We start from the raw sequence: 11,278 nt of genomic DNA, 5'->3' as shown, positions 1-11,278 counted from the left end.
TAACATTTGTGTAAGTGTCTGGACTTTGTAAGAAGTATTATGGGCTAGTTTCTTGTTGCTGTTTATCCAATTTTTCCTACTGTTAGAAATATGTAATACTTTGACAGGTACACTGTGACACTATCTAGCGATGCCATGAAGGGCTGTAATACATATACACAGATGATGCATCTACTTTTCTTAGGGTGTTACAGTCCTCAGGAAAATCTTAGACGTATTGATACTCCATTTTTCTGTATGCACAGCCATTATTTGTTGCACCATTTTAAACTAGGTCATGCTACAAATTCTCTTCTGATGGTCCTCTTACTTTCCAGAAGGCTAAGTGGCTGCTGGATGTCAAAAAGATCTGCCATACTTTCTCATCTGAACAAGTAAGCAGAAAAGAGTATCCGTTCAGTATAAGGATTTATAAACTTCATACAGCTGACAGAAATTGAATTTTAGGACATTTCTATATAGGCTGGCCATATAGCAGTATTAGATAGTACTCTGTAAAACTGAGATTTTTATTTGCACTGGAGTTTATCAAATAAAGGTGATTAAAATTAATTTTCCATTGCTGTTCTCAGACAACTGCTGACCTCTTTCTAATCCTAAGATACATACATTCAGTTGAAAGTAGACTTATCCGACAAAACTGCGTTTCATGTAAAGAGCATGCTTTGCATTAAAACACTAAGCTATTCTGACTTTGTGCTTTAACATTAACTTTTATCTTTTTCTCCTGTCAGTGGAGATTACTTTCAAAAATGGAGATTTTCAAGAAAAAATATTAGTGGTCCTTGAGCGAGTGTTCTAAAGGTCATTTAGGATCCTGCATCATCAGCTGCAGAAATAAATGTACACTTAGACTTTTCTATTTATCTATTGTCCCTGTGAGTAAAGCAGTAATTTACTGTGAGCACTTCAGCTGCAGTCCAGGAACAGAGCCTGATATAAGACTAACCTAAAGCCCCAGAACAATACTGCAGTTCAGTTATTTCTGTTAGGCAGACTGCCCTTCAATTCCACTCTGCAAAGCCAATTTCATTAGTAGAAGCAGTAAGATGGACAGAAGGAAGAAGAAAAGATCATGGGCATTTTGTCCTGCTGGTCCAGGAAGAGCTGCTTAGAGAAAAAAGTTCTCCCATGAAGGAGAACAAGATCTTAGAAATACAGAAAAAACTTTTAAAGAGGCTTTTAGTGTAAGTCATTGTTACCCCTCTGAGCTGCACCCAGTATTAAAGAAACTGCAAGAGCACTACAGCTATGTAAAATGGAAACCAGGCCAGCTTCACCATCCCCTTTTAAATGGAAATATTTAGCCATGATTTGCTTCTTTTTCTTCAACATGGATGGGGTAAGGACAGGAGATGTTAATTGTGCAGAACTAACACTTGGAAGAAAAGGAAGATGGAAATCAGCCCAAAACAACAATAAGTTGTTTTTTACTTCAATGAACTTTCAGAAAAGTGCTGTTATCCCAGAGACAGAAGGTGTATACATCAGACCATACCCTTCTGCAGGTCTGTGGTGATCAGATGACAAATCAAAATCACACCAAGTACTGTTGCCACTCAGAGTAGTGAATGGAATGAAAGTATTGAGAGGAGTGCTTTATTGCAGTTATTTTTCAGGCAAGTGACATATTAGCACTTTCTTCTTCTTTTTTTTTTTTTAATTGATACTAAATATTGCTGTAAGGAAACTTAGCAACAACAGTAATAATAATAATAATAATAATAATAATAATAATAATAATAATAATAGATTATGGGTAATAATTATGGAATCTGACCCCAAAGAAATCAGTAGGAAATTTTCTACAGATGATGTGAAGCTAAGATTTTGCACTAATTACATGGATTTAATCACTCTAGGTTGGCAACTGTGACCCATGAGATCAGAAATATTTCAAATTAAGATGTTAAGTAGCAATGATGAGTGGGATGGAGGGTGCCATTAAAAATATATATGATTGTCATCATGGAAAATGAACTTTCTTTCCATCCTCAACAGCCAACATTTTCTATATTAGAAACAAACTAACAAAAGAAGTAATATGAGACACTGCACTATTAGGAGCTAACATGATAATACTTTATTTTCTTATATGCAATATGCAGCCTCATAAAACTGCAGAGAGATGCCTGTCAAATCTGAGAAGATGTCACAGCCACATTAAACAAATATGACAAAACATAAAGATATTGAAAACAACAAAATGCTGCTTCTAGTCATTAATCTATCATTTAAATTATTACAATATTTAAAAGTTCACAAAGATACAATAACACATTTACATTGGTGTTAACTTCTAATAAATACATTGTGGATTTGGATTCTTTTCTATATTTTGTAGCAGATGATAACATAATTATGTGTGGAAATTGTCTAGGAAATATGTAAGAGGTCAGTATGTATACTATTCAGTAACTACTATTACTAACATCAGAAATAATTATCTCCTGAAATTAATTTTATCCCCTTCTGTGTATGTCAGCACATAAAAGTACACTTCTCGTTTTGAGTTAAATTATCTAGTGATAGTACTGATGATATTCACTTTAAAGTTATCTTTCAGCTCATTGTGTTCATATTCAAAATGCTTACGTAAAATCCTTTGAAACAGCTTCTATAAAGTTGGGAGCAGACATGAGTATTGTAAATGTGCAAATGATGGCAAAAAGGGTAAATGCAACCAGGCATAATCTGTCTATGACTGCAGCTGCAAACTTCCACTCACTGCAGATCTCTTCACCCTCATCTTGCTTCCTGAAGCGCATTGCAATGAACTGAACTTCCTCCAGTATCTTCACAATCACTGGGATGGTATCCATTAAAGCTTTTTTTTGAACATGCTCATTATCTTCTGGCAAGGGGCAAGTGATCCTTGCACTCTTGCTACCCAGATCATTGTTCTGGGGGCAGCATGGATTTTCCACTGTGTGGTAGCTATAAATCATGTTGCCATTGCTGGGCTGGTGCCCAGGCAGGACATTCATCTCCGTATTTTTCAGGCTTGGATGGTGCTTGGAATAGCTATATTTACAAGAGAGGGGCTTTATATTTTCCCCAGGTTTTTTCATACGTAAAAACCAAGCACACCAGTTCAGCAGAATGACACGGACCTGAAAGAAAGGGAACATAACATAAGGAAAGGGAATTTTTGTCCATTTTAGCAGAAATGAAACATTTAGTCACTATCACAGTCAATGTGTATGTTCTGCTAGAATGACTGCCTGCTTCATGAGCTATCTGCTTTCAAATGTAGTGGTTTTGTGTCTGGCTTCTTCTTGAGACAAACCCTTTAAGGATATGTCTAGAACAAACAGATGTTCAGTGTCCTCTTAAGGTGAAAAGCATAATGGATGTAAGGGTTTGCAGATAATCCTAGACCTCTGCAAATGTGCATAAAACTGGCTGCATTCTTTTTCAACCACTTCTCAGATAGCATGGAAGGACCAATACTTATGGAACTGAGGAACAAAGGTTTGGATTCTGCTGAAAAAATTCCACAACAGATTAATAGTTATTTTTAGCATACTCCTCCACCCCTGCTGTTTAAATTTAAATAAACAAGCTTGTTTTTTTTTCACTTGAGAAATCTAAATGCTGCTTGTTTCAGAAAGAGCAAGACTTCCTCTGTGATTCTGCTCCAGACACTTCAGCCACACAGAAGTCATTACCACACTTTGCCTCTACGGTGGTTTCAGATACAGGTTGAGTTGCCCCCCTGCACAATGCAGATGCAGGGATGGGGAAATTGCAGCTAACACTCTGAGCTGCAACTGCAAAGACGAGCACAGTTTCAGAAAAGAGAAGGCATTAATTACCAAAAGTGGGAATAACAATAATAAAGAGCCAAAGCAATGGCCAGTGAAAGATGTTTACGCAACTTGAAATTCTACAGTGAGAGTTCTGGTTTGCAGACGTACGCCATTTTCTGCATGCCTTTCTGCTTCTCTCCTCTTAATGAATCATTTATTCTTTATCCTGAAGGGCTATTTTCTGTTTCCAATTATTCTGCTTATCTTGAGGGCTTTAAATCTTTCATTATTTCCTACACAGTCACTAAAAATAAACAGAAAACTAATGCAGCAGCTTAAAAAAATCCATACCGGATTTAATTAAACTTACTTAATTACAGTGTAATATGACATATTATGGACACAAGGTGAAACATCATGGAGCAAAATAAGGTGTAAATTGCTAACAATATTTTAAAAGTGTTAAAATACTGGCTTAGGCAAACTTTCTTACTCAAAAATTTTAATATATCTGTTAGCTCTGGAAGGAGATGTTAGGTGAAAAACCCTTATACCATAGGAACATACTTTTCCTTTCAAGATGGACAGGCTGGAGAAGTGGGCCCATCAGAACCTAATGAGGTTCAATAAGGCCAAGTGTGGGGTGCTGCACTTGAGTCAGGGCAATCCCACGTATTTATAGAGACTGGGTGAAGAACCCCTTGAGAGCAGCCCTGCAGAGAAGGACTTGGGGGTTCTGTTAGACGGGAAGCTGGACACGAGCCAGCAGTGTGCTCTTGCAGCCCAGAAGGCCAACTGTGTTCTGGGCTGCATTAAAAAAGGGGTGGCCAGCAGGGACAGGGAGGTGATTGTCCCCCTCTACTCAGCTCTTGTGAGGCCCCATCTGCAGTACTGCGTCCAGGCCTGGGGCCGCCAGAACAGGAAGGACGTGGAGCTCTTGGAGCGGGTCCAGAGGAGGGCCACTAACATGATCAGAGGGCTGGAGCACCTCTCCTGTGAGGAAAGGCTGAGGGAACTGGATTGTTTAGCTTGAGGAAGAGAAGGCTCCAGGGAAACCTCATTGTGGCCTTCCAGTACTTGAAGGGAGCATATAAACAGGAGAATATGATTGTTTACCAGGATGGACAGTGATAGGACGAGGGGGAATGGTTTTACACTGAGGCAGGAGAGGCTTATGTTAGATATTATGGGGAAGTTTTTCACACAGAGAATCAGGTTGCCCGAGGAGGCTGTGGATGCCCCATCCCTGAAGGCATTCAAGGCCAGGCTGGATGTGGCTCTGGGCAGCTTGGTCTGGTGGTTGGCAACCCTGCACATAGCAGGGGGTTGAAACTAGATGATCATTATGGTTCTTTTCAACCAAGGTGCAGTGCTGGGGCTGTCAGAAAACAGCCTGGGTAGGATGAATACACATTCTTATCTGCACAGTCATTTCTGGTTTTTTTGTGAATGAAGGACATAGGTGAGGCCAAGGGTAAACAGCCTATCGCTGCTGTGATCTCCAGGGTTCTCCCATAAGCATAACACTGTTTCACTTTAGATATATTCTCAGTTCCAATCACAGAAATTCCAGAAAATTGGTATCTAGCTACATACACTTCTTGAGAGGAGCGAAGTAAGCTCCTGCACAAATTTATGCCTGCTGGTTCAATGGCATCAGCTGGTCCAAATATAAGTATATCCAAAGAAAAACCTGAAACTCAATGAATTCGAAAGCCCCCTTCCTGCTCTGTGCTTGATCTTCCTGTATTTCTCATGTACAGTGCAGTATCTTTGGTCGTCAGCAGAGGAATATTGATGGAGCAGTAAGTCATGCCTGATATTATCTACTCTCAAAGTGCTAATTAGCTGGACTGTCATTAGTGCTCTGCTCCATAGTGAGTGGAGGGAATACCAAGTAGACAGCAGCCCCCACTTCTGAACTGAGTAACTAAAAAATACCATGGCTGAACACTGGATTTTAACAACTCTCTAGGAAAAAAAAATTAATAGAGAGGAGGGTAAAATTATCATCTGTGAAGTAAGAATCTACAGAGAGGCTAAATGCTAATACTTCTGTCTGCTCCCTTTTCTGGTCCAAAGGCCAAACACAGAGTTCTTGAGAGACAAGAGATAAGCAGGGAAACAAAACTGCTCAATGGAGAAAGTTTATAAATCAGTAGGTAATGCAGTCAGTTAAACTCTCTAGTTTTGGGGTTGCTTCCTTATAAACCTAGTGACTTCCCCCAGAACTTTCCCCAGCAGCTACTTGCATTTGAATAGGAAGTAAAAATAATCCTGTAATAACATCCAGTCAGTGTAGAATAATTGGATGGTAAGGATACCTGCTGAGACTGGAACTGTGGAGAAAAAATGCAAGTAAGTTATTTCCTAGATTCTGCAGATAGTTATCTTAAATTCCTGTATTTTATTGAGCAAAAGTCTGTAAGGATGTATCTAAAATAAAATTGTAATCTGCCTGAAATAGATGCACAGGAAAAAATAAAAATGGAAAATGTGCTGTAAATGGCCTTTTACTTTATGGTGGAGGAATAACACCCACTTTTGTGGTGTCAAATTCATCCCTACAAATTTGGCATCCGCTTTTTTTCTCTTGAGATCACACAGCCCTGTCAGCTTTCCTGGTCTACAGCTTTCACAGTCTATCATCTGACCTTCCCTATAGCCCTTCTATACTTTTTACTTCACAGTTGTGGTGGTGGATTTTTTTGTTTGTTTGTTTGTTCTGTTTGTGTGTTTTTGTGATTTTTTAATGTATGCCAGTTCAGTAGTCAGGGCACTGAGTCAGGTTCTTCAGGAGTGAGTGAGAATTCCTTGCACTCAGTCTTTTCAGCCAACTGACAGTGGATCTCAGCAGCTTTGTGGCAAGAACCAGCGTATGCATCCAGGTCTTCTTTGTAGTTTTTATCTTTGCAGTCTTTGATCCTGATGTTGACAAGCACAGACCAATACGTAGCCCCAAAACTTAGCAGCAGGTCAATGGTAGTTAAACAAGTTCTATACAACATACTTCAAGGCACAGGTCTAGACCCACCCACTCCCTTTCCCCTCACCATTCCCCTTTGTCCCCGCTCCCTCCTAGATAATGCCATCAATTTCCTGTCTTGTGTGTTCCTAAGGAACCTCTTGGCCTGAGAGGATCTCCTGCTCTACTCAGACAGAGCGAGAGCTGACTTGCTGGATCTATGATCATATTTAATGTGAGCCATTGTGTCTAGGCTCCTCAAGAAGCAGAAGAAATGGCAGAATTTCTCATGGGAGCTACTACACTGCTACATACTTTGTCTATGTATTCATCTGCTCCAGTCTTGAAATCAAGAAGTAATTTTTAGTAAGCTTAATAGGTATTGGACTTACTTCTTAATTTTTTTAATTTTGCTTTGATGCTGCAGTTTATTTTTAGAGAAGCTAAATTAGAAGGCATTTCTGTTCTCAGGCTGGCATTGGTAATCATGTGTCATTTAACATCATGTCAGGGTAATTGTCTAGCATGACAACTGTGGCAAATAAGATACTACAGAATGCTGTAGGAACAGACGCCTGTGAAACTGGGATATGCAGATGACTATTTGTATCTGCTTACACTTCCATTGCTTTTCTTTTTTTTTTAACAGCAAAGCATATCCTGCTTATTCTAAAGCTATTCTCAGTAAATGGAGAGAGAAAAAAATGTTGTTTTAACTTGAAAATATAAAATAAATACACCCCCTTGAAAGGCATCTGAGAGAGGGCCCAGTCCTCACAGAGATAACAGAGCCTTCCTCTGGAGAGGAGGTGTGTCCACATGTTAACTGCACTGAGAAGTGATCAGATGGAAGTAGACAAAATTCATTTTCCACCCAGACTACTGGATGCAGCCTCAGAAAATGGCAGTTTCTGAGTCAGTGATGTCAGTGCAGTCAGACTGAGCCCAACAGTGTTGCCTTTCTACTGATGGTGCAACAGGAACCCTCTCCAAACTGTGAGAAGCATAGTTGGGTTCAGTATTCAGCACAGAGGCATTGAAATTCCTGGTTTTCCAGCATTTCTGGGAGCCAGCTCATAATAGGTTCACTTGTAAAACAGGATAAGCTAATCAGCTTCTCCTCTTTCCTTTGTTCTGGCAGATCACAGCTCTGCCATTAAATAGAAAACGTAATGCTGTTCTCTTCTCTGTAGGGGAACAGAGCAGACAAACTGCTCAGCAGAGTCTAATAAATGTGAGGTGTCTGCTGGATAAGAAATCAAAGGTGTTGCCCACAGGGCCAGCCCTTAAAAAGCAGGTGCAGAGAAAGATTACTCTGCCATGAATCAACCTACCCCTGCTTGAGGTTTAAATAGAAAACCCAAACAACTGATGTTGTTTCTAAGAGAAACCCAAATTTAGTATGTTTGTTCTCTCTCTCTAATATCAAACATAACGGTGTAAAACATACTGTCCATAATTGACACTTGAGGTTAATGGGAAATAACATCTGTCCCTTGTCAGCTTGCCACAACTTTCAGGTATTTTCTTTAAATGCTGTTGAATATTTACTACCAAATCTACTTACCCATCTGGGCATCTTTCCTGCTTGTGGGTCATGATGATGAAACTGCAGAACCAGCACCGTTACAACCACAGACAGACCAACAATGACCATGATGCTAGCGAAATACTGAGCTGCAAGTAAAACGAGGATTTGGTCAGGAGCAGAGAAAAACAAAAGGCAAATAACATGCCTTGATCTTGAGCTACATTTAAGAAGTGCTGAATCTCATCCAAACAGCCTCTTCTCTGATACCTGTATCAGTGGACCCCCAGAAAGTGTGGTTGTGGCACCACCACCTTCTGCTCCCACACCTTGTTGCTGCCCAAAAGGGTGCGCTACTCAACACCCTCCTCAGTCCTTAAGGCAACCCATCTTGGTTTCTATGAGAACACGCTTCCTGGAGTGCTAAATTTAAACCTTCTGAATGGGAAAGAAATCAAAACCCAGAACTGAGACTTGAAACTGTATCTCCTTGATGCATCTTATCACTGTTTGCAGATGACACTAAGTTGGGAGGTAGTGTTGATCTGCCTGAGGGTAGGGAGGCCTTTCAGGGGGCCCTAGATAAGCTGGATCACTGGGCTGAGGTGAATAGGATGAGGTTCAACAAGGCCAAGTGCCAGGTCCTGCGCTTTGGCCACAATAACCTCATGCAGTGCTTGAGGCTTAGTGCAGGCTTGGGGCTGAGTGGCTGGATGACTGTGAAGAAGAAAGGGACCTGCGGGTGTTGGTTGATGCTCAGCTGAACATAAGCTCACAGTGTGCCCAAGTGGCCAAGAGGGCTAATGGCATCCTGGCCTGCATTACCAATAGTGTGGCCAGCAGGAGCAGGGTGGTAATCATCCCTCTGTACACAGCACTGATGAGGCCGCACCTTGAGTACTGTGTTCAGTTTTGGGCCCCTCACTGCAAGAAAGTCATTGAGGCCTTGGAGCTCTGGAGTGTCCAGAGAAGGGCAACGAAACTGGTGAGGGGTCTGGAGCACAAGTCCTATGAGGAGCGGCTGAGGGAGCTGGGATTGTTCAGTATGGAGAAGAGGAGGCTCAGGGGAGATGTCATTGCACTCTACAACTTCCTGAAGGGAGGTTGTGGTGAAGAGGGGTTTGGCCTCTTCTCCCAGGCAACAAACAGGACCCGAGGAAATGGTCACGAGTTGTGCCAGAGGAGATTTAGATTAGACATGAGGAAAAACTTTTCCTCTCAGAGTGGTCAGGCACTGGAATGGCTGCCCAGGGAGGTGGTGGAGTCGCCATCCATGGCAGCATTCAAAAGGTGTCTGGATGAGGAGCTACGAGATATGGTTTAGTAGCTTGTGGTAGCAATGGTGGTGACAGGATGGTTGGACTAGATGATCTTGTAGGTCCTTTTCAACCTTGTGATTGTATGAGTCTGATTCTATGATCCCCTGCGTACATCCTCTCATGTCAGAGGTGGGGTTAGTGCACCAGACTACACAGAACAATTATCCATATGGCTAATGGCATTTGAAGGCAGATGTTGAACATAGCTGAGGCAGAATAACTAGGACTATTACGTCTAGCTGTTAGAGAGAGATTTGGAAACCACTGTGAACTGCAGCCTCCAGTACCACCTCAACCTGGATTACAGAAAATGTCAGTAATCTAATAAAGACTTCAAGGCAAATTGTGTTTTTGTCCATCTTCATTTCTTAATACTGTTTCTCTTTGCCTCAGCAGCAAAACACTTGTTCATAATAATGAGGTTCTTTCCCAAAACCAACACTGCAGTTGCTTCAAGAGAAAGACGTGGCTCTCCGTGATACAATACATTTCACAGATGGATGCTCCTGTGGGTGATGTGAATTGAGAGGTCACTATGGCACCTACTTATGAGAGAACCAATAGCTAGGTGGAAGCCAGCAAACTATGAACTCAGGCTTGAGAGGAGCTGGCTGATCTAAATCCAGCATGCCCCATACAAGAGAAACCTAGAAGTGCTGATATCACTGGTCTAATTACTGTTATAAATCACTAAATACTGCAATAAATTCCATGCACTTTAGTGCCTTCAATAAGATTTTCTGGCCTGAAATGTTCAATTTAGAAGGGCTTTGTCTTGTATCTTTTATAGAACCTTATAAAATTACATACTTCGCTGAATCTGAAAAGAACTTTGCATTACCTGACACTCCTAAGATCCCAAGCAATGAGAATTCACAGTTTAAACTTTGAGTGCAGTAAACTTGGGAAGTGAGGTCAGAAAATGCTATACATCTCTGCTAGAAAGCAGGGAAAACAGTTCTTTCAGGAACAGACTGGGATCTGTAGCATTCCCTGTAGACTGCAGCCTTCTCTATCCCAGCCCCACACAAGTAAGAATCAGTGAACTCTACTCCTAGGTCTTCACTAAATTAGCTGAGTACTGTCACAGAAAATTAGAGATGCTCACCCATGACATGTAGCTCAGGAAAAAAGCAGTGTCATAGCAACTGAGCCACAGTCCAGCCACTAGACATTTTAGGGTCCATCCATAAGCATATAGCAGTTATGCACTTAGAGCTTTGAAGCCACTGGTCTCAGAAAGTCCTGTTCCCAGGTATGTCTGTTGGTGGAGATAAATGTGAATCCGATTTCTCACACACACACACACACACACACACACACAAGCTCATCCCTTTCATTTATACATCAGAAGGGAAATATTCAGCACCTCTTCGTAATCATCTTTCTGTATCCTACTTAGGAGTTCCTGGTTACTGAGATCTTCCCTCATGTATAGAGGCCACCCAGGAGGCTTTAGCAAATCACTTTAACATGTGCAGCGTCAGCTCTCAGATTAAGAAAAGCGATCCTGACCAGAATGCATCTGAAAGAGTATGGGATCTGGTGTTGCATGCCAGCTGCTCTGAGGCACACCTGGAAGGCTTCTGACATTCCACAGGAATACTGAGGTCTGCTCTGGACACTACTAGATGCTCTCAGTATGATTTCAAAGCTGTTATCTTCAGCCACTGTGTGTGAAAAGTTGTTCCAGATTCTCAGTTGATCCCTCTCA

General features: G+C 41.2%; 1 protein-coding gene across 2 annotated transcripts in view; it reads right to left on the bottom strand.

Moving 5' to 3' along the window:
* Nucleotides 1–2,077: 2,077 nt before the first annotated feature.
* LOC116234835 (neuronal acetylcholine receptor subunit alpha-7-like) overlaps nucleotides 2,078–11,278 on the bottom strand; it is a 66,908-nt gene continuing 57,707 nt past the window's right edge. For both annotated transcript variants that reach the window (XM_031602649.2, XM_090131938.1), the window contains 2 exons: nucleotides 8,285–8,394; nucleotides 2,078–3,113 (listed from right to left, as the gene is read on the bottom strand). In XM_031602649.2, the coding sequence (XP_031458509.1) occupies nucleotides 2,592–3,113; nucleotides 8,285–8,394 (632 nt within the window). In that variant the 3' untranslated portion in view covers nucleotides 2,078–2,591. The remainder of the gene's footprint in view (nucleotides 3,114–8,284; nucleotides 8,395–11,278) is intronic.

The sequence above is a fragment of the Phasianus colchicus genome, chromosome Z, assembly GCF_987193195.1.
Source record: "Phasianus colchicus chromosome Z, bPhaCol1.hap1.1, whole genome shotgun sequence".
Lineage (NCBI taxonomy): Eukaryota > Metazoa > Chordata > Aves > Galliformes > Phasianidae > Phasianus > Phasianus colchicus.
Note: the sequence above shows the minus strand (reverse complement) of the source record. Positions and strands in the feature narration are given on the sequence as shown.